The sequence below is a fragment of the Pseudorasbora parva genome, chromosome 1 (genome assembly GCF_024679245.1).
Source record: "Pseudorasbora parva isolate DD20220531a chromosome 1, ASM2467924v1, whole genome shotgun sequence".
Classification (NCBI taxonomy): domain Eukaryota; kingdom Metazoa; phylum Chordata; class Actinopteri; order Cypriniformes; family Gobionidae; genus Pseudorasbora; species Pseudorasbora parva.
This window is the reverse complement of record NC_090172.1, coordinates 41,999,107-42,023,901: the sequence shown is the minus strand read 5'-3', so window position 1 is coordinate 42,023,901 and position 24,795 is coordinate 41,999,107. Positions and strand designations below refer to the sequence as shown.

Here is a 24,795-nt window from a genome sequence, read left to right as displayed (position 1 = left end):
ATGTTATTTACTGACATGGCAAATTGTAGCAAAACAACAGTGCATAAACAGCTGAATACATTGATAAATAACAATTGACAATAATGAAGACGTTCCAGTGAAATATATAAGTATCAGAGCAAGTAACACTTACAAAAAGACACAAAAATTATTGATTTTTAATTGTTAAGGTTTTATCAATTAAATGATAAGCTATTTTATTGATCACAGAGGACCACTGCAATTTAGGCCTAGCTATGTCCAGTGCCAATTGTTTCATATGCGATTTTGCAAAACAGAGTGTGACGTAAACACCACATTTTTGTAGTAGTAACTTTTTATTATTATTAAACCTGTTTCTGGCATATGCAAATAAAGCATTTGAATATTTCACTGTCCTAAGTTGGCTGCTTTCGTCTTCACATTATACAACTGACGTCGAGAAATCATTAATATGTAGGTTTGTATTAACATATTAAGCACCTTACTGGCTGTCCTGAGAGAGAGAGAGAGAGAGAGAGAGAGAGAGAGAGAGAGAGAGAGAGAGAGAGAGAGAGAGAGAGAGAGAGAGAGAGAGAGATTCGTCTGAGCTGACCGTGTTTTCTACAGGAAACATTAGAGAGAGCGAGAGAGAGAGCGAGAGAGAGAGCGAGAGAGAGAGAGAGAGAGCTGTTGTAACCGCTGTTTCGTCGCGGTTTTGTGAGTGTTTTCCTGGAAGCGGACGCTTAGCGAATCACGCCAATCTGGAGCCCCGTTTGTTTAGACCCGGGAATCTAAGCTAAACGTGTTTATTTTGTGTTTTTGGAGGCTTGAGGCTCGAGACTCCGTGCAGAATGACCGTCGACTGGCCCGATCTGCTTATCGTTCGCGGGCATTAGGTAAGAACACTTATTTACACAGACCATGGCTGAAAGAAAAGCAGGTAGCATAACGTTTCTTTTGGGCACTCACAAACAATAAGACATGTTGTATATTAAGTCTAGTCAGTTAACTCGCCCACCCACATCATGTCTAAATCTGATTAAACCCAGCGAATCCAACCTAAAGACTTCTGAAAGCTTTATATTGTACTTGTTCAGGTTGAAGGAACTATCACTACCTCCGTTTGCTGGCGAAACAAACACAACGCATTGCCTTCGAGGGTCTTCTGGGTGAAAAGGAAGAGAAAAATGGCATTGCTGGCAGTCAGAATGCTTGTGTTGGGGTTGTGGATTGGGGGGCAGTCAGCCACGGCCACCGCGGGAGAGGGACAGTCCACTCCGGCCACATGCTCTCCGCTGTGCCGCTGCGATGAGGACGGAGGAGCAGACTGCTCTGGACGAGGACTCACCACTGTTCCCACCGGCCTCAGCGCTTTCACATATTACCTGTAAGTCTTTAACAATCAAGTGCATGTTGGGGAACAAGTGCATACTGTATGAAGAAATATGTAGATGTATGCTAGACTTGTTTAGCCTCCCCTATCTAAAAAGTCCATGAGGTTACATGTTTTATAACGAATTACTGTAGAAATACCAATAACACCATGTAGCAATCCCGCAAAATAATGACACATGTAGTTCACACAGTTACGTAAACTAACCGTAACGTGTCTAAAACAAGTCTAAAATTGCTTGCAGAAAGTTAGTAAGATCATTGATCATGTAGTAAACTACATGATAAACTATTCTGTGACTCAGAAACACACCTGTATACACTTTTATTCACAGCAGTAAGCAGTAGGCTACCAAATATTCTATATCAAGGGTGAAATATCCAAGTTAAGTAATTACGATGGAAATGACTGGCAGTAAGTATGATTATTACATTATGCTAAATCTCATCTGGCAGTTGATTTCAGATTTAAATTCATTGGAGAGATTTTTAGCTTTGTAGCTCAAAGTCCATCTTGAGCCTTTTTGGGTACTTTGTGTGAGTGTAAGAGACTAAATGCTAGATGACCCATGCGGGTAATATAGAGAGGGCTGCTCATCCATTATTGAACGCAGCCAGCCTTTAAAACTGTACCAGCCTGCTTTTAAACCCATGCAGCATAAAAAAGGTAGATTTTGAGCCAGTTATTTATAAATTGAGGCAAGTTGGGGTGCTTTTCTATGAATAGGGTTTTCCACAAGTGTCTTTCTCCGTAGTCTATTTCTGTTTTTTTTTTTTTTTCAGGCCATAACAGACACTAGTATTACTGTATATCTTTCAGAATTTTTGTACGGTTACATTTTAAACTTAGAACAATTGAGCTTAGTCACTGATAATCTAGGAGCCCTCCCACATTAAAAGACACAATGAATTAAAGTATATATAAGTATACTGTCAAACAGTAACATTTACCATTAGCTCTCAATGTTTTTATTGTTCATCAGCTGTAAAAAAAAAAAAAAAAAGATTCCAGCATATCTTGTGATTTTTGTGTTGTTATCGTTATAGCTGTGGTGTGGTCTTATTCTCATAGAATTAGAATGGTTATTAAAACTTTATAGTTATCTTTTACAGTTATTGCCTTTAGTGTGAGGACCTTAATTCTTGATGCTGACTTCTTTGGTCTGTATTAACGGAGCATTCAAATCAACTGTGCATAGTTTGATGTTTCATGGCTTGGTTTTAAGAACTGTTTGCCTCTAAGTTTTTCCATCTTTTACAGAAAGACTGGTTTATTGCTGGGCTGAGCCCTCTGTCTGTGGCACGTGCGAATCATGTCCCTCACCTCATTAGACTTTACCGGCATTTATTGTGCTTTAAATCTGTTGTAATTAAGTGTTACTTTTCTGCCACATTGTTTAGAAGCACGTCTGGAGGCGAGTGTTTATTCTGCTGCTCTCTCTTGGAGCCCATACATTTTGAAAACAGCTTGACCGGGCTCTCGAAATATCTCTGCCAAGCTGCAGTGTGTAACTCAACGCCAAGCTAAGTCCAGTCTGGAGAAGCGATAAAGCCAGAAATAAAGCCACAGAGTTAACACTAGCTGTGGCAGTGGTCATCTTAGATATCAGTTAATTGTATGCAAAATGGGGGGCCGCTTTTTATTTTTTTATTTTTTTTTATTAAACCTGTGAAGCACTTTGTTAGGCAGTCATCATTATAAACAACATGTTGCCATGTTTCTTGACCAATATCAACCAAATCACTAGCAAGCCACATTATATGGTTGGACTAAGGGGAATTCAGGTAGGCTAAATTAAGTTTTTTCCATTGCCTAATGTCCCAAAATGCCTATATTATTTTTTATTTCAGTGCGGAATAAAAATTCTCCCTATCTATTTTGTCAGTGCATGCCATAAATCTTATTCTGAACCATTCATTCTTGAACATGTTTAACTTTCCAAATTATTCTAAAATGAATAATTATTTATACACAAAAATCACACATGTCCAAATATTTAGTCCACTTAACCCATCCCTACACAATTGTGTGCAAGATCATATTAATTTGCATCCAGTGACCAAATCTCAACATCTAATTACAAAACGATGGATAGAACCTAGTCTCGGTGTTATATTTCTTTCTTTTTGAACAATGCGTTACACTTGAATGTGAGTCACAATTAGGGTTGGGAATCGTGAGAAATTTTCCGGTTCCGGTTCCGATTCCGCCTAACGATTCCGGTTCCGATTCCGGTTCCATTAAAATTATTAAACAAATAGTGGTAAAGGAAAAAGGCACAATATGCAACTTTAAACAATCCTTTTTTGTGTTTATTACTTGCTCTTAAATGAATTTACAGGTTGGCAATGTCAAAAAAAAAAGTCCTGTACTATACATATATTACAGGATTAATCGAGCCAAATGGAATTTATGAAAATTAAAATAAACATGTTCAAATTTACACCTCTGAAATTGTCTTATTACATTTTCTCTCTCTGTTTTAGGGATGTTAACCGATGACCGTTTGACCCATGGTTGACCGTATCAACGTTAACTGATCAAAGTTGTCGGTTAAAAAAAAAAAGTGATCTCTAAATTAACTTAGGCTATTATAGACAGTGGACTAAACGCTACTACAGTTAGCCGTCTCATTATAAAATCTTTTTGTGTGAAGTGAACATATCCCTCGCACTCAATTTTTCATAACTCTCCTGTTTGTATTTAATAAACCAATAAAAACATTTGGGGCGAGGTGGCAGCGTTTGCGCGCTCACAAGGTTTGCAAAAAGTAAACAGGCTAAAACACTCGAGGTTAGAGCCAGAGCAGACGACCGTATGAAGCGTCATTCCGCATAAGATGGGCTTACATTTGGAAATATAATATCTACATTTCAGTGGAAACACATAAGGTGTTGATCGTCTTTCTTTATTATTGTTAGCACTAACTTACCTCGAACTAAAGCGGCGTCTCTTCAGAGTTGTTATTTTCTTAAATGAGCCGCGGCAATGTTTCAAATGAGCTCATAACGCTGGACAAATGCTTTTATTTTCAACGCGATCACCTTGTACCCAAACCATTTCGAAACTAATGAGCCATGGTCCTCGGATTACAAACAAGCTCCTCGGCGCCGCGTTTGCGGGACTCGCGCTGTGGGGGATTTTAAAAAAGTGACGTGAGGGGAAGGGAGGCGGCAGCGCTAAGACAGTGTGTGTGTGTGTGTGTGTGTGTGTGTGTGTGTGTGTGTGTGTGCGCGCGTGAGAGAGAGAGAGAGAGAGCGGGAGTGCGGCTCGCGGCTATGCTCCCAGCGCTTCGCACACACATTGCTCCAGAACCGTTTTCGGAACCGACACTCAGGAATTTCGCGCGGTTCCGGTATTTTTCAAAAATCAGTATCGGTTCTGCATAAGAACCGGTTCTCGGTTCCCAACCCTAGTCACAATACAGAGGAAAAGATTTGCCGCTACTTCCACTTCACGATTTTAAAGACAGAAGATAAGAGAAATTTTTCACACAATTTACTTATCTGTACAGCGCTGTTTTATCTTTCCTAAAAACGGCCTGATGATTTCCTTGTTCTATGAAGTCCCTCCTTCAGAAACACGTAAGGAGTTCTGATTGGGCCAGCGCTTCCCGTGTTGTGATTGGACAGCAGCTTAGCGCACTTTGCCCGGAAAGGTCCCGCCTCTTACCATAACGGGGAGACGCAAGCGCTGAATGCGCGCTCTTCTCCACGTCAGAGAGAGCATCAAGACCACGCCCCCTTTTTTGCGTGTTCATGCGGGCGGAGGGATAGTCATCAAACGGTTCTTGTGACGTCATTACATCCCTGCACTTCCTGCTGTAGTCCAAACCGGCCGTTCGCTGTAGGCTTTGAAAGGGAACTTCTGTTAAATAAAATATCTCGCTTGGCATTGAACTTTGAGCTTTATAATTTTACAGGTATTATTTATGCTCTAAAAGCAACATTACACACTAACTAAAGTTTGAAAGATGGAATCGCGAAGAACGGGACCTTTAAATATATTTCATTAAAATCGCAGCCTTTACACTTTCAAAATTGCACATAAGCCACATTGCGATCGCGGTTCGATTTAGATTAATCGTGCAGCCCTATATGGTTGATGCTGAAAAGTGTCTCATCTTTAAATAAAAACTCTCTTATGTTTTAGTGTGTTATCAAAAACTGGTAAATGTTTTAGCAGTTTTTGATAAAACACACATTGCTGATCAATGCGCTGGTGATGATGAGCAGATGACGGGCCATTTGATCTGTCAGTCAGTCTGTGTGAAATGCACTGCCACCGCTCCAGCCGCATTGCTGCATCCGGCTGCGTCGGCCTGCTGCACGCTTTACTGCATTTCTGGTATTTATTTATGTAATTGATAATAGTAGGGCTGTTCTCTCTGCCCGTACCCTGGGTTGCCTTCAGCTGTCGCCACGCTGTCTCTCCCCGCGGAGAAGAACAGAACTGTAGAATTAGTGAGAGAAAGGACAATAGAGGGAGGGAGTTGAAGTTGAAAACTGGTAAAGTGACAACAAAAATATGTTGGTGGATATCAGGATTCGGTTGGTGAGAGAAAAAAAAAAGGGAGGGAAACAAGTGAAAAAGTGTGAGAGAGAGTGGGCACAGTCTGGTTGATCATTATTCCCTAGTGTAGATAGCAGCCCAACAGTCTTGTAGGGTTAATATAGTTTGCTAACTTCAACAGGTTGTTGCACAATACTCCAGGTTAATCATACTCTGTTTAGGCGGAGTATCGGAGCAGGGCGAGTGAGCGACTTAGCACCGGCTTAAGAAACAAATATGCACTGTAGTATCGCTCCACACCAGGGAAACTTTGACCTTGACTGAGCTGTATGGACGGATGTAACTATATACTTAACTCCCAATGCAAGTGCCTCGTAGTAGCATATTACAGTGTGCTTTGGTCTTGATAGTGTTTTAACAAGCACCCAGTAAACATTTGTCTGAATTGTTGTATTGATAAGTGCTTTTTGGTGGGGGTATTCTTAACTCATGTCTTTCCCAAATTAAAAAATAATAATAATTCTGCAGACATAAAAGGTGTTACAACAGTTGCAAAATGATACATGGTGTCTGAAAAGCAAATGCTTTAACTCATATATTTGAAAGTATTTTAGAATTTTTTTCTTGTAATAATTAAAAATTTCTTGTGTTGTTCTTTTTTTGTGTTATTCACTTTAACGCCATGAAGAATGTCTTGTTGCACACATGGCTGACATTTGAATTTTTGACCTTGCTTACTTGTCTTTTTCTTATTCAGTAAGTTTAAAAAAATAGTTTTTTGTTACAATTTAATTGTATGTCCTTCATAGTCAAGTGTGTGACTCCTTTATTTTTGACCCATGCTACTTTTCAATTTACCTTGCTTCTTTTTTGGTGTCCCCTCACTGGCTGAATGGATTTCCCGTGTGTGTGTGTGTGTGTGTGTGTGTGTGTGTGTGTGTCAGTGCAGTGGGGATATCCCCCCTTAACCGTCTGTCCACACGCCATTAGCCCACTCTTGTCTCAGCCTCAGTAAAGCCCTTCAGCATTGAGGAGCTGGAATGTGCCTTTGTGTCCCATTAACAAAACAGAGACGCCATGTTCTTTTCCATCTTAAAGGCTGTGGGAAGGGTTGCACATCTACAAGCTCAGTCAGATGGAACCGGCAGCACCATTTTTCCACACCTTTCCCTTACTGAATGTATAGAGCGATTAGTGATCGTTTTTCTTCTCTTCACATTCACGTCTGAAGACAATAACGTTTCTGTGCAGTCAGGGGGTATGTGACAGAAAATGACCAAAAGTACTGCACTTTCAATGCCGTTTGAGAGTGATTTAAAGGATGAAAGTTTGTCATTGCTCTTTTTTGGACTTTTTGAGCAGGCCACCAGAGAGGGGCACACTTTTCTAGAATCTGTCAGATAAAATTGCTAGGATGAAAACTGTGGATTAGCTGAACCTTTGAGATGCAACGTTTCAACTTGAAGATGGTTTACTTTATTTGCCTCATTGCTGCACAAATGATTTACAGCTCTAACTGATGTTATGTGGTGAATTGGGATGGTTCAGGATAAAGGTTGTTTTATGTACATGAAAACTGGCAGCTTACACACACACACACACACACACACACACACACACACACACACACACACACACACACAAAGGTCATGAGAAGAGCTCTGGAGGAGAAGAGGGCCCTCTGTGTTCAGCGTTCTGGCAAAGACTCTCAGCCATAAAGGTGAAGCCTCATGAATGTCTGTGACCTCATTTTTTTTCAAGAACAACTTTGCGTATCCAGTTTGAGTCCCAACAACTTGACAAAAAAATCTAGGGTTGGGAACCAAGTTTTCTAAATTCTAGTATTCTAGAGTTGCATGATTAATCGTTAAAAGATTGCAGTTTCGGTTCAAACACACACGATTCGATTAGAACTATAAACATGAATAAAGTGTTAAATTACAAACATGGCGAGTCCGACTGTTAAGTAGAGGTTTAGATTTAAGGGATTTGAGTGAATAATTAACAGTATTTAACTTGACAAATATATTTGTTTAATATTATCCTCATTATATTTCATCTGCAACAGCATACTTTTGTAATGATACATTTGGCCATTAACTTTTACATGCATCATTATATTTAAATTGCAAACACATGACTGGAGTCTCTGAATGAAAGACCCACGAATGGCAGATCAATGTGCTGGTACATTTCTCTCTGATATGGTATTAAATTAAGTTAAATATGGAGGTTTTTAACTGTGACACGATGATTGACAGGCAGTTTAAACAGTGACAGTAGGGTTTGATGGTATATATCGTTACAGCAGAATACAGTGTCAATCGTAATAGATTTTGTGAATTCCATGTATACCGCAACATAAATAAGTTGCCGTGGTTAACTCGCATGCCGCGTGTGTGAGACTGAAACAAGCGGTTGGTCAAAGAAACATGGAGAAAGACAAACAAGCAGATAAGGAGGATACACAAAGGAGTCAAGTTTTCTAAAGGGTTGTTAATAACGTGATATTGTCAGAACAAAGACGACAGCAGTAAACTACAAGAGCAGTGCAACACCCGGACAGAGGAGCACACGTGTTGGCAATGGGGAAAGCATTATGAATTAAGCTTATTTGACAGATCATATCAATATCTCTTCACTAATAGAAATAGCCTTAAATAATCTAGTTATCAGCATCTTTCTGTCTCTTATGTGTACAGTTAATTTTTACACATGAAAATACGTGGAATTTAACAAGCTGCTCATTAAAGTGAATGTACATAATCCCATATCTGAGGCAAAATGACTGAAAATACCACCGCGTGCATTATATTTTTCTAACTCCAAACGATCGGCCACATCGGAACTACTGATACAATCTTCCTTTGATTCAACAACCTGTTGTATTGACGCAAAAGACGTGTGCGTGCACATGCGGTGAAAGCATAGGTTTCACTGTTAAAATACGGTTTTAATGATAATTCACTTTTAAATGATGTTAACCTTCAGTACATTTAATCATGGTTTATCGTGAAACCGGTAATCGTTCCATCCCTAAATTATATTGCTTATATTGTTACTCCTCCAGGTGGCAACAAGTGACTGTTTAACACATGTATTTGTCATTGAATCATTAATTTAAGAGGTTTGTTTAAAAAAGATGATTCATCCAGTCATGAAACAGGTCTTTGAGTCATTGAACTCATTCAAATTAATTATATATTTTTATTAAATTGAGTGCAGCAATTAACATGCTATCAGAATCTCTAGTAAATTACATGTTATTTTGTTTTGTTGCCTATTCAGAATTGTGGGAGAATCATGAAACAAAAAATCTTGATTCTAGATTTGTCCAGAATCATGTAGCTCTATTCATAACCTATTAAAAAGAGCTATATGAAGAATTCAGAAACCCTTATTAGTGAACCGCAGCCAGCAATTTTTGGCAATGTCCTTAGCATTGTATAAGCATCAAGGGGTAATCTAGCACCCGGAAGGTGTACCCCCCATAGGGGCGGCCATTGCTAACCAAGCCATCACCTGCTGTTAGCATCCCATTGACTTCCATTCGTTTTGGCATCACTTTGACATCAAATAACTTTACATCTGAGGCATTTAAAGACTGCATTTGTCCATTGTTTATTTCTAAAGAAACACGTAAAAGGCTCAATTACCTTGTATCTTAAAGGGGGGGTGAAACACTCACTTTCAGTCAGTGTCATGTCAATCTTGAGTACCTATAGAGTAGCATTGCATCCTGCATCCTGCAAAATAAAAAAATGGCTTTTAATCAGATACAGCCATACATCTATGATCCGGAATCAGACCCAGAGGCTGCAGTTGAACAGGAGCAGCAGCAAAAACGACTAGAGCAGGACGTCTCTATGTGGTACAAGTTATACACTAACTATATAATATGCTTAGCGACTTGTGTTATTTACATATTTATACTTGAATTATATTGTCATATTTTTTTTCTTTGAAGGTGTACATGTGGGAAGTGCAGTTGTGCACGTGTGTATGTGTGTGTGTGTTTACGCGTGGTTTGTGTAGACAATTGTAGTAAGCGGACTGGTTTAGCACGGCAGGCTAGTGTTTACATAGAAAGACACGGAATAGTAGCGCATTTGAATGAAGAAGCGTGCTTATTTAGTATATCATTTTTCCCCACTCTTTGTGTATTGTTGTTTGGAGTGCTTTTACAATACACAAACATAAAGTTACACATATAGTGGCCAGCTAAACAAATGTACACGCACTACACATCGCATGCTCCATTGATCAATTAACTATACATGATCATGTTTGGGCTACTTGATGAGCATTGGCAAAAACACAGACATTTGAATCAGTCTAACTCACCGCCTGCGGTTCTAACGTTGGGACCTTTATCGTTGGGACTGCTCCATCCTTCAGCATTAGGCGATCGGGAAATCCGGCGTCGAACTGGGCCTTGTTTATGAAACAGTTTGCACCGAAATGCAGTGAACAGACATAAACCTTTGCGCAACTCAGTTGCTGATCCGGAAAAGCAAATTCCATCCACTGTTGCCTTAACGCGGGGTTTTTTGGCAGTCTGTACAGGGCTGTCTTGGTCTGGCAACCAAAAACACACTTTTTTGGTGACATTGTTAATTTCTTGAAGTCACATCACCTGTGCAGCGCAGCCTACGAGCCAGCGCTTTGATGGGCGTAGCCTGTTGCTTTCGCACTCTCCCTCTCTCTCTCTCACGCTCTTCCGGTAGAATTGTCCGTACGGCCCATATAAGGAAATTCCGACCTATTAACGTCAAGTGGACCCATGATCGAAAAAAACTTGCCGAAACTTATGACTAACCGGAAGTAGTATTTTTGACAAAGAAATACTCCCATCAAACGTCCACCTTAACTTTTGAAACTTTGTCTATGTTTAGTATGGGAATCCAAGTCTTTAACAGTGTAAAAAGATCAGTATGCTTGAAACAGCATTTCACCCCCCCTTTAAACTATCGCCCTGTAGAAGCTGTTTTTGTAAAAAATAGGCTAACGATTGCATCATAACCAACGCGACTGTCGCACAGTAGAGAAATTACCGTACAGACAGGAGGAGACGCTCGCAGGCAATCTTTTACTGTCTATGAGGGAGTCAGGGGGGACGTGGAGACACAAAAGTCTGATAAAGTCAAGGGGGACACATGGAGAGAAGCCCATAGTGAGCCAAATGCAACGGGATAAAACATTTAAACAACGTGATTCAGCTTTTACTCTCCACAACTACTAGAAGACTTACAACTGTCAGACAGGTTGCTCACGTCACATCTGAGTCATCAAGCTCAGTCTGAGGCTGCGCAGTGCGCTCAGCCATCAGGAAGTGAGTAGGCTTGTCGCGATAAATCAATTAAACGCACGATAAAAAAATGAGCTCGATAATTTTTCCGGCCGCGATTAATTTCCATTTGCATGCTTTTTTGTTTTCCTCGTCTCTCTCGTTGACTGCGCGCGCCTCGTCCGTTTGGGGAGGTGTTTATACTCGACGCGCAGATCGGGTGCGGCGTGATGAGACATCATTCTCGGCCAGCAGATTTACCTGGAACTCATGGCTCTTCGGTTGCGGAGCCACACGCAAAGTTACGAAATTTGACATGCACATAGCCAAGCGAAATGGAGTCTCGCGCACTCCGCGTCAACGTCATTTTTCCGCTCGAGCGGACAGATCGTGTATAAACGAGGTTTAAAGCTACACTGAAGTTTGATAAACGCAAGTTAATTCTTCAGTTCAATCTTTGTGTGCTTAAAAGGCACATAAGTTCCTGTAGAGATAGCAATACACATTCTCCTTTTTTTGCCAAATAAATGTAAAGCATGTCATCAATGTCTTCTCTTTTGCTGTATCAAAATATCACTTTCCTCAGAGATGGTCAAGTTCAGTTTGTGCATGATTAGGCTATGATATAACAGTTTTTTTAATACTGTATCCTAAATTGTGGATAATTAATATATAATATGCTGAAGTACATTTCTGGATTAAAAGAAAAAAAACAACAAGGACCGTACAGAACGGAAAACCGTGACCCTAAAACCGTGATACGAACCGAACTGTGGGTTTTGTGAACTGTGCCGCCCCTAATATGCTCCTAAAACACAATCATCCGTTGCAGTTTTCATCCATTTTATTTATTGTTTTTGGTACTTATTTAAATGCATTTTTTAAACAGACTGAGAGTCCATGCTTTTATTGTTTTGGGTTGTTTTGTTCATTTATTGTGGTTATTAAAAATGTTTTCCATTTTTAGTGTTAAATAGTCTTTATAAATTAAAGTTTATTGATCTTTGAAAAGGTGTACCTGCATTTTTATGCCATTATCATTATTTTAGATGAAAATGGTCTCAGAACGACACTATTATCGTTTATCGCAATAATTTCTTGGCCAATTTATCGTCCAGCAAAATTTGTTATCGTGACAGGCCTAGAAGTGAGTGCTTCTAATTGACTTCACTTTTCGCCGTTAAAGTCTATGGGGTCGCTGTGTCCTTTTTTTGTATTGTCTATGATAAGCATTAATTTCATGTGTCATAGAACAGAAGAGAGACTCTTAGGAGAGCACTTGTACCCCTTTTCCACCAAGGCAGTGCTGGTGCTAGTTCGGAGGCAGAGCTTAGTTTCAAATTAGTTATTTGTCTTTCCACACCCAAAGCACCAGCTCTGAGCTAGAAAAAGTAGTTCTTATAGCACCAAAACATTGCTGGGCTAGAAGTAAGAACTGCTTGCATCAGCGGCTGGAGGCGGAGTTACCATGACCAACAAGATGAACACAAACCGGCATTTTTTAAATAGCAGCTCATCAAGCTAACAGCTGCTTGATTGTAATCTCCGTCTATACAAATCACGGTCAGCTGCACGAATGCGTTGGATTCGCAGCGTTTTTTGATGCCAATGTAGAGTCATAAAGTCATGAGGCATTGTTGATGGAAGGTTTGTTCGAGATGCATCGGTGTGCGCTGTGCAGATCGATCACCATATGACATCAAATTAACGTTACAGCGAGATGCAAACAACTCCTTATGCTTTTGAATCGCTTAGGCGGTATTTTGATATCAACCGCAGATCAGTCCGCGCAGCACCGATGCATCTCGAACAAGCCTGGTGTGTTTGTATTTCCCGCTGCTTTGCTAGTGTTGCTGAGAAAGATGAAGATGTATACAGTGAAGTAAGACCTAGCTCTGTGCTGGCTCTCTAGACTGTGGAAAGCCAAACCGGTTCTTAATGTCTCGTGAGTCGAACCAACTTAGAACTGACACTAGCACTGGCTCTGAACTAGCACCGGTTAATTCTTTTAATTTTACCGGGAAAAAAGACCCAGGTTTACAGCCTTTCATACCCTTTTTTGTTTGTTTCATTGCAAGCTGTTCACACTTCGGCAATAAAAATGAATACATGAAAATGCTTACATCTAGCCCCTTTAAATTATACAGAATCATTCATTTTAGTAAACATATACAGCACAACCATGTAGTCTGATTCCTGAACAAATCACTTTAACTCTTTGGTTCTTTTTTTAGTGAAACAAACACATGCAGATTGCATCTTAGGCTACTGTGAGCCTTAAATCAGTTTAGTTACTCACTGAAATTGGGAACATTTAAAGATGAAAAATTAAAAACGTCTTTATTAAATTGTGTAGTTAACGATACACATTATCTTTTTTTTCAGTAGAATTTTATAAATATATATATTTTTTGTTTGGTATTGTTGTTTAAAAGATAGGGGCAAATATTGGATTCAATTAAATTGCCCTCAAAAAAGTCATTTAAAAAACACCTTTTACAAGAATTGTTTTGTTTTTGTAAAATATAGTTTTTTAGTGATATCTCATAATTTCACAATAGGATTGCTTTTATGTTCCCTTAAAATAAAATAAACTACTCTGAACCAAAACCGTTAAGAAGAATTGTAGCTAAAATGTTATATTCTTCACCATTCCCATTCCTACTAAAACCACTCTGTCACTTTCTATCTTTCTTTTTCAGGTTTCTTGTTTTCTTACTTTCCCTCTTTGTACTTTTCTATTTTTGATGAGTATAAATGAAGGCTCATGATGATTTGAGAGACACGTAAGAGCTTTTCTCTCACTCAGAAATGGTGGTTGTGGGACAAAGAGAGAGACTGTTAGGCTGCCAGGACTTCTTAAAGCATTGCAAGTGTTTATACATGCAGCTTTAAGACCTCAAATCAAGCCTTATTGGCCATGCCCTTGTCCTGTGGACTTCGCCCATGTGGAGAAAATATCCACCAAATGTCCGTTCTGCTGTGAAGAACTGTGAGGACTGGATTAGTGGACTGACAAGTAGTCCCCAGTAGGAGTCCGACCGGAGATGAGCTCTAATCCAAGGTTTACATGGGTTGTGTTCTCTGGTGGTTTAGGCTACTTGAGAAGTGTCCAGCAGCTGAAGAAGTGCGGATGTCTTCTCTGTCCAGCTCTTCCAGTAAGGAGTGTTTAACATGGCACCTCTCCCTCTTGCCGAACATTTGTATGTGTGTGGTCCTACAGAGTGCCACTTGGCTGGCATTTTCTCTCTGGCCGTGTGCGCGACCCCTGGTGACCTCGAGTCGCAGGGTCCGTCATCGCTTCACAGCCGTGCGCTTCCTGACCTGGAGATGACCCCCCTGGGTCCCCCGCATCTGTCCACACACTGCCCCTGCCAACAATGTGTATGTGTTTATGAGTGTAAGAGAGACAGAAAAGCAGAACGTGTTGAATTTATTTAAACTGAGCTGATGATACATTATGTCTAGAGGCCAGTAAAATAAACAGTTATTACCAGTTCATCATTTTCTTCCTCATTTCAGAAACCTCTGCTGTCTGGTTGGCGTGTCATATTTAAGCCAGTCATGCTTCATTTTGCGTTGCTATTTTTAAGAGTTTGCAATATTTTGTGTGTGTGTGTGTGTGTGTGTGTGTGAGAGAAAGAGAGAGAGAGAGGGAGGGAGAGAGACATGTCAGGACTGAAAATTTAAAACACTTGAGCTACATTGACAACGGTTTACAGCGACAAAACAACCATTATTTTTATTAGATTTGAGGTGACAAGTGGCAATGTAATGGCCTTTGTTGACAAACACACAGAGGAAGATATGAGTAGAATATTACTGTAAAAAATGGATCAATTACACAGAAAAGACAAGGGTTTAATTGGACTGCATTCAAATGAGAAACTGGGCACAGTTGATTTCATACTGATATTTTTTTCTCCAATTTTAAAATATTTAATTGGCCATCTCCAGTCAGTAGTCTTTATTAATTACATTGAGCAAAAAAATAAAAAAAATGGAGTGTCTTTTCACACTAGGGGTGACCCCGACTAGTCAAAGATTCGATGCATCGATATGCGGAGCCTGATTCGACCACCGATCTCAAGGTCGAATCTTCGCAGGTGTTATGAAAGGAGGATCAGACCATTTTGGCAATATGGGGGTGCTCAATATTTTAAAGACGTGTCGCGGCCCTGAGGTGAGCTGAGCATCGGTGTGCAACCCCTTTAAGGGCGCTGAGCTTCGCACCGCGCCTTTAAAATTAGAACACGTTCAATGAGTGTACACACACCGGCGGCAGCATTCGGCGCCTGTCCGCGGCCACTTGGGAAGTTGTTTAAAATCCTGCTGCACCACAGAGCGCTTTTGTGCAGCTCATCTGTCAGTCAATTCAAAATTGAGCTCGCGTGTATATAATGTGCGCGTCAGGTGGCGGTGTGAGCGAGATCCTGAGGCGCGCGGGGCTGAGCTTCGCGTACGTCTTCACCCGCTTTAGGCACAATCGGCTTCAGAACGTGCATGTAAACGCACTCAAAGTGTTCTTTTCCTCTCTAGGCAGGTATTTTTTTAGGTTTATTTATCAAAATGTTCTTTTATATATTTGTGTGATGTTCTGTATTTCGATCGCGGCGTTAACATGTTATGAGAAAAGGTTTATTAATGTTTATCCACCACATTACCTTTTCCACATTACCTTATTTAAACCTAAATAAGAAACTAAATAAGAAAGCCATTGTCAGTTCGTCTGTCAGTTGGCAGGCAGTTTTGGTCGCTTTATTAAAAGTTGTTGCTGTGTGCAGTGTGTAAAGGAAAATAAAAATAGTTTTACCCTTCTGCTGACAGTGTCGTGCCTCTCCCAACCCATTCACACACACAGATGATTCGACTATCAGTCGACCATAGAGAGATTCGACAATTCTGATTCGATTGTCTAAATCCTTAGTCGAGGACAGCCCTAATTCACACTAAAGTCTATTCACACTATGTCGGTTCCTTCTTTGCACGAGGAGGAGGTAGATCGTTACAACAGCCATTGAGGGTCACAAATCATTTAATAATTTCCTTTGGTGAAAATCAAGTTTTAAATATATATGCACACAAAAAATATATGTGTGTCTATGTGGTGTTTTAATATGATTTAAGACAAACCGTGTGCAAATTCATTAGTTAACACCATTGCTGAGTATTTTCTCCTTAAAACTGCAGTTTACCAAAGACTGTCTCAAAAACCCGGTTTGAAATCGCCCCTGTTCTACACATCAATTCCATCTAAGTGTCTTTAACATATCATCATTATTTCTGCGAAGCAGGGGAAGCTCAAGAGAAGCCAGGTTATACAGATGTTCTGTTGATATGAAAAATTGGGTACATAGAGCAACATAGCTGTGACGTAAACTCCTGAACAAAATCTTAAGACCAGGGGATTCATTGCAAGTGTTACACATTTCGCCCTTGTGGATCATAACCGGGTTGTAAGTGCTGATTCAAAATGCCAAAAGAAAAAAACGGAGCAAGAGACAAAAAATAGAGAGTAGGCAATTTATTGAAAACTGCATTTAAACTGAAACAGGCCATTCATCAGCTGATCAAAAGTTTAAGACCATAGACATAAAAAGGTCAAATCTGCACAAAAATATGGCTTTCATGGCATTGTCCTTCAAGCAGTCATACTGTCAAAATCTCCTGATGGCAAAAGCAAAAAGACTTTCTCTCTTTGAATGTGGTAGGATTGTTGAGCTGCACAAGCAAGGCCTTTTGCAACGCGCCATCGCTGCTGAGGTTGCATGCAGTAAGACAGTCATTTTACATTTCTTAAAAAATCCTGAGAGTTATGGGACAAAAAAGTCAAGTGGTAGAACGAAAAAGATTTCACCTGCACTGAGCCGTAGGATCCGACGGGTTGTCCGTGAAGACACAGGTCGATCCTCAGCCCAAATTAAGGCCCTTACTGACTGCAGCCCAATAACCATAAGACGTCATCTGCTAGAGAAGGGCTTCAAGAACAAAAAACTTCTCCAAAGGCCACGTCTCCTCCCACGACACAAACTTGCCCGTTTAGAATTTGCAAGGGAGCACCAAACATAGGACATTGAAAAGTGGAACAAAAGTTTTATTTTCTGATGTGAGAAAATTGAACCTGTCCTGATTGCTTCCAACGTTACTGACATGACAAGGAGATCCCACCTGAGATGTTTTCTACGCGGCACAGTGGAGGAGGCTCCATCATGATCTGGGGTGCTTTTTCCTTCAATGGGAAAATGGAGCTTCAGGTTGTGCAGGGAGCGTCAAACGGCGACTGGGTATGTGGATCTTTTGCAGCGGGTATCCCTCTTGACCGAGGGCCCCCGTCTGTGCAGTAATGACTGGGTCTTTCAACAGGACAACGCTGCCATACTCTTCCATAAAGGCCAGATTTGTGCAGTATACGACTGATCGACTGAGTCTCCCACCTCCGCTGTAGATCTCTGCAGTTCATCCAGAGTGATCATGGGCCTCTTGGCTGCATCTCTGATCAGTCTTCTCCTTGTATGAGCTGAAAGTTTAGAGGGACGGCCAGGTCTTGGTAGATTTGCAGTGGTCTGATACTCCTTTGATTTCAATATTATCGCTTGCACAGTGCTCCTTGGGATGTTTAAAGCTCGGGAAATCTTTTTTTTTATCCAAATCCAGCTTTATACTTCTCTGCAACAGTATCTCGGACCTGCCTGGTGTGTTCCTTGTTCTTCATGATGCTCTCTGCGCTTGAAACGGACCTCTGAGACACAGAGCAGTGCAGGTGCATTTATATGGAGACTTGATTACACACAGGTGGATTCTATTTATCATCATTAGTCATTTAGGTCAACATTGGATCATTCAGAGATCCTCACTAAACTTCTGGAGAGAGTTTGCTGCACTGAAAGTAAAGGGGCCGAATAATTTTGCACGTTTTTTGTTTGTTAAAAAAGTTTGAAATATCCAATAAATTTCATTCCACTTTATGATTGTGTCCCACTTGTTGTTGATTATTGTCGGTTTCGCATCAGTTTGAGTAGTGCACTGCCATCTAGCAGTGAACTTCGGAACAGCAGCACATACCGAAATGTGCAAAATCATGATAGTTTACCGTTTAAAATAAAATATATACCGGTATTTTTCCAGTACCAATATACCACGCATCCCTAATACAGTCAAGCCAAAGGCTAATCATATTAATTATGTTATGTGTTCCAATCCAATCCAATCCACCTTTATTTATAAAGCACCTTAAAAACAACACTGTTGACCAAAGTGCTGAACACAATTCACAAAACAAAAACAGCAAAATAGCAATAAAATAAATACAACAATAACAAAGTCAACCCTCAAACTGATCCAAAAGCCAAAGAAAATAAATGAGTCTTGAGACAGGATTTAAAAACAGGGAGAGACTCAGCCAGTCTAATGTGCAGAGGCAGCTCATTCCATAGTCTCGGAGCTGCCACGGCAAACGCACGATCACCTCTAATTTTACGTTTCGTCTTTGGGACGACTAACAGAGCCTGATCTGCCGACCGGAGTGAGCGAGAAGGGGTGTAAGGCACAATCAGATCAGATAAATACTTGGGGGCCAGGCCATGAAGACATTTAAAAACAAATAACAGAATTTTAAAATTAATGCGGAAATGCACAGGTAGCCAGTGTAGGGACTGGAGAACTGGTGAAATATGGTCATGTTTCCGGGTTCCGGTTAAAAGACGAGCGGCTGCATTTTGGACTAGTTGTAAGCGTGCCAGTAGTGATTTGTTAAGACCAGTGTAAAGGGCATTACAATAATCTAAACGAGTAGTGATAAAAGCATGGATTAAAATTTCAAAATTCTGTGGAGATACAAATGGTTTTACTTTGGCTAATTGCCTCAGCTGGAAGAAACTAGTCTTCACCACTGCACTGACCTGAGCATCAAATTTTAAGCAACCGTCCATCTTTACTCCCAGGTTTGTAACCACTGGGCTAATGACTCGGCTTAAACAGCCCAGATCAACAGGCACTCCAGCACCTGAGTCACTCGGACCAAATAACACGAACTCAGTTTTACTCTCATTAAAATACAAGAAATTCATAGCCATCCATGCTCTTACTTCATTTAGACACTCTAAAAGGGTTTTTGACTGGCTTAGCGGCACATATATTTGACAGTCGTCAGCATAAAAATGAAACGAAACATTGTGTCTTCTAAGGATTGACCCAAGAGGCAGCACATACAATGAAAAAAGCAGTGGCCCAAGGACAGACCCTTGTGGGATTCCGCACGTCAGAGGAGCCGAAGTGGACACAGCTTCATTAACTTGAACTGAAAAACTTCGTCCTTCCAAATACGACATAATCCAGGTCAAGGCCATCCCCTTAATGCCCACATTGTTCTCCAGTCGAGACAATAAGATTTGGTGATCAACTGTATCGAACGCAGCCGTTAGGTCCAGTAGCAGCAGAGCAACAGTATCACCCGAGTCTGAAGCCAAAAGAATGTCATTGTAAACCCTCAGCAGAGCTGTCTCGGTGCTATGGGCTGACTTAAACCCAGACTGGAACATTTCGGTAATACAATTATCATTTAAAAATGTGCTCAGCTGCAGATACACAACTTTCTCAACAATTTTAGAAAGCAGAGGGAGCTTAGAAATAGGCCGATAATTAGAGAGCTCAAATCGGTCCAGACCAGGTTTCTTTAACAAGGGTTGAACCACTGCATGTTTAAAACTCACAGGCACAACTCCATTAAGTAAACTGCCATTAACAATATCAAGTATGCATGGAATCAATGTAGGAAGAACCTCTTTAAAAAGACGAGGGGGAATCACATCATTGGGTGAGCTAGTGATTTTCATTTGTCCAATAATTTTTTCTAGAAAAGGCAAGCTAACAGGCTCAAACTGGTTAAAAACAGCAGAACAGGTTACAGAGATGCCAGGGTCATACAGGGGTGGGCCGATAAGGGCCCTAATGCTCTCCACCTTATGGATAAAAAAGTGAAGAAACTCGTCACACATTTTTGATGGGTCATACAGACATGGGAGTTGTGGGACATTAAGAACAGTTCTTATGGTATTAAAAAGAACTTGCGTATTGTGAACATTAGAAGAAATAATTTCAGAAAAATGCTTGGTCTTTTCAGCTTTTACAACTATTTGATACGAACGCCAACTCTCTCTTAGTAACTGAAATGACACTTGGAGTTTGTCCCTCTTCCACTTTCTTTCCGCCCTTCTGCACTCACGTCTAGCAGCGCGGGTGACATCGTTCAGCCAAGGGGCAGGTCTCGGTTTAGATAGCCTGGTTTTTATGGGAGCTACTGTGTCTAATGCCACTTGACAAGCAGCGTTAAAAAAAGCACATTGATCATCAATAGTTGTGTTAGGACAGACAGATACATGGTTTAAATTAAAAACTGAAGAGAACTTAGCAGCAGTGGAAGGGTTAACTATCCGACCACGGCGCACAGGAGCGCACGGTTTAACTACGACACAAGAGAGGGGAATTTCAAATACAACAGGCATATGATCGGAAAAAAAAGCATCACAGACTTCAAGATTAGAAACAGCCAAGCCATGAGTTAAAACCAAGTCAAGAGTGTGCCCACGTTCCTGCGTGGGGCCAGATACACACTGTACAAGATTAAAACATTCAATGACATCTAAAAAGGCTCTTGCCATTGGCTTTTCAGGACAACACACATGTATGTTAAAGTCCCCTGCAATAAGGAGGCAGTCATACATTGGCACAAACTCAGCCAAAAATTGAGAAAAGTCATTGATGAAATTCTTATTGTATTTGGGTGGTCTATATACAAGTGCACACAGCACTGGCGATGCACCACTCAGTTCAAACAAGCTCATCTCAAAGCTGGCGAAGGATGCAGCGAGTGCGAGCTGTTTACACTTAAAATTTGTTTTATAGACTGTTGCCAGTCCTCCTCCACGGCCTGACGACCTCGGGAAGTTAAAATACAAACAGTCAGACGGTAAAAGTTCGCAAAAAGCACTCGACTCACCCACCGGAATCCACGTTTCCGTTATACAGAGAAAATCCAGATCCCGCGACTCAAAAAAGTCCTTCAAGATGAAAGTTTTATTGGCTAGCGATCTAGCATTCACAAGGGCAAACCTAGCTGGATCCGGTGCTTTTGCAGCCAGTGTAGTCCGAGCAAGTGGCCGGAGATTCTTGTGATTCACCCCGCGCCAGCGGTGGGAAGTAGTCTGTACACGGCTGGCAGAGAGCCTCACGTCCAAACCAGCCACCGGAACCAAACAGGACTCGATCGGGTCCGCAGAACGCCACGGCGTGAGGCGGCGAAATTCCGAACGGGATCCTGGCGATGTCATGGAGAAAAACGCCAGCCAGGTCCTCTGTTTCACCAGCCAGCCACCACGTTTTCCCCGGCGTCTACGGCGCGCTCTGCGCAAAGGTGGAACTGACACACGGCGAAGGTGAGCTGGTATTCCCGTAAGAAACGGGGGGCAGAAGGTTTTTTGACCATCATGCTCAAATGGTACCACGTTTGTAACCAAGGGTCGAAGGTCTAAAAGTATTTGACGGTCGTAGACCAGTAGAGAGTTGACATTTGCAATAATAATTGACAACAATAACATAAATACAAATAGAGAGCACAGAGACAGACGGCAGGCCATAAACACTGGCGCCATCTTGATAAACATATACATAAAATGCATTACTATTCTGATACTATTCTGATACATTGACTTGTAGTAGAGCCTGTATTTGTTCTTCCACTTCTTCTTCTGGATCAGTTTCTTGTGCAAACATATATGGCTGAATTATAGCAGTATTGCCATTGTGCAGCATTTACTAAGTAAAGTTGGCCGAGTGGATTAGTTAGTCTGAGCTGGTGTGAGTGAGTGGAGACGGTGCTAATTTGCATATTCATGATCTGTGTAGGTGTTACATTCAAGCTATTTTACAGCATAAACACATTATTTTCACAGAGAAAAACGTTTGTCATTTTGGTGATTAGTATTGAGGGATAAAATGATTGACTACATGGGGACTTTTTCAAATTAATTTCAAAAGATCAATGTTGATCAATGTTGAACAGTTGCTGCTTGATATTTTTGTGGAAACTGTGATACATTTTCTTCAGGATCCTTTGATGAATAACGTTTAAAATAACAACATTTATTTTAAGTAGATATATTTTGTAACATTGCAAATGTCTTTACTGTCACCTTTGATCAATTTAATGCATCCTTGTTGGATAAAAGTATTACTTTTTTCCCAAAAAATTCTTTATGAAACTTAGCTTTCATTTGGCCATTTTCCTTTTCATGACATTCATAGTTATTTGAATGTATTTCACTAATGTTCTGTGGAGAAAGCATGGTTCATTAATATTTATCAAGTCATTTTCATTCGCAACGGCTTTAGAAATGTAAGAGAGTCTGAAAGAGTTTGTGTATGGCGTTGTGAGAGAAGGTAGCACTGAGTGTGGGGTAGTGAGGTAGTTGAGAGGCCCCTCTGTAATTTATTAGAGTGTTGAATTCTAGTCAAAGCCATTTTGATTCACTGTGTTTGGTCTAAACCAGCTGAGAGAGTCGTGAGGACAGCCGGACACTCCCTCCGACTCACTCCATTCACACACTCAAGTTCAATTCTGTCTTCCAGAACCGAAGGGTTGTGAACACTCACAGAGATGGCCATGTGATTATTTAGAGATCATTCATGGTCAATGGTGTTGTTGGGACGCAGGCAGGTTGCCTTGACAGTTAATGGGTTTGTTTAATGTGAGCTTCCTGATGGAGCCTTGAAGAAGACCATCTGCTGCGTTAGAAATGCCTGTATCCCATCACATCTTCTTTTTCTAATGGACACCAGACAAATGACAGGATGAGGCTCTGAGATCAGTGGAAAGGAATGAAGGGGACGGATGGAGAGAGAAACAGAGGCAGAGAGATGGGCCGAACGATAGCCAGAGGGGTATACAGAATGAGATGAACTAGTAAAGCGCTGAGCCAAACACACACACAAACACAAGCACGCACACATTCTGTCTCTTAGTGTCACACCACACACAGACACGCAAATAGGTGCAGCCACAGACAGGTCTGTACACACACTTTTACTGGAAGGTGGGAAGCCTCTCTGGTCTCACTGGAATGTGAAATGGCTTCCCAGAAAACTGGTTTTATTTGGGTTTCTTTCCCATCCAGCTTCTGTCCAGCTCAGTTCACCTCTCTAGAGAGAAAGAGAGGGAACACATAGACCAATTTGAGATGGCGTACTATGGAAAAGAACTTGCTGGCCATAAGACGTGTCCATATCAAACCCTTACATTTAAGGACATCTGGACAGCACTCACTGCCAAACATTTGTAAGCATGTGGAATTTTGACCTTGCTGATATTGTATTAACACAACTGTTATTTTAAGCTGTCGAGGTATCCACTGATAGTCAGATATCGGCTAATATCTTCATAACTTTTTACTCTTTAATGGAAGAATGTTTTCTTCTCACTCTGCCAAATTTAATACAGCATGTCTTGTTTACATGCATTTTGATAGCACATGCAATGAGTTCATGTAATTGAAACAATTAAGAATGATTATATTTTAATTAAATAATTGGAAAATGGCAGGATTTTCAGTGCTAGTGCTAACATATCTATTTTTGATAAACATACTTTTTACCACATTTTTAATGTATTGGTAATTTTTGAGATAGATGAGTTTCAGAGACTTCAACATTAAAGAAATAAGTAACTCAAAAAATCTGTCATCATTTATCTCACCTCAATCTAAACCCAAATGTGATTTCTTCTGGAGATGGACACAACTAAATAGATGTTTATGATCACTGATTTATTGATGTTTACATTAAATAACGTCTCGGGTTACTATTGTAACCCTTGTTCCCTGAGAGGGAACGAGACACTGCGTCGTCGAGTGACGACACTCTGGGAACGCCCCCAGCGTGACGGCTCTGAAGTATGAATGAAATCAGCCACCAATCCGATTGGTGCAACGTCGTGACGTAACCGGCGACGGCGTACACGGAAGCTATAAGAAGGCGCCGCCCCAAACAACAGACAGCCTTTGCGATGAAGCGAGCGCTCTACGTGTAGGTGTGGCGACGAGACGCAGTGTCTCGTTCCCTCTCAGGGAACAAGGGTTACAATAGTAACCCGAGACGTTCCCTATATCGAGGGAACTCAACACTGCGTCGTCGAGTGACGACACTCTGGGAACGTCAATACCCACTATGCCACACCGAGACACGCCCATCCTGGTGTGAAGCTGGAGCCCAGGCACACTCAGGACGCAAGCACTCTAGCACCCGGCGTAGCCGGGAGGTCCAGCTTATAAAATCTTATAAAGGTGTGTGGATTAGCCCAACCCGCCGCCTCACATATCTCAATAAGTGAGGCTCCCGAAAGGAGGGCCACCGAGGAGGCCAAGCCCCTCGTAGAGTGAGCCCTCACGGCCATGGGTGAAGGCATATTGCGCACCCGATAAGCCGTGGCTATCGCCTGCACGATCCAGTTACTAATAGTCTGTCTCGCCGCAGGCAACCCTTTCTTAGGGGGGCCAAAGCACACCAGAAGCTGGTCCGATTTCCTCCATTGAGCCGACCTGTCTAGATAGATCCTCAATGCCCTAACCGGGCAGGGCAGGTGCAGCCTAGCTTC

At 41.1% G+C, this 24,795-nt stretch overlaps 1 protein-coding gene across 1 annotated transcript in view; it reads left to right on the top strand.

Annotated features, from left to right (window-relative positions):
- Nucleotides 1-602: 602 nt before the first annotated feature.
- lgr4 (leucine-rich repeat containing G protein-coupled receptor 4) overlaps nucleotides 603-24,795 on the top strand; it is an 80,247-nt gene continuing 56,054 nt past the window's right edge. Inside the window, 2 exon segments of the mRNA XM_067441185.1 lie at nucleotides 603-857; nucleotides 1,059-1,348. Coding sequence (XP_067297286.1) covers nucleotides 1,149-1,348 — 200 coding nt within the window. The 5' untranslated portion in view covers nucleotides 603-857; nucleotides 1,059-1,148.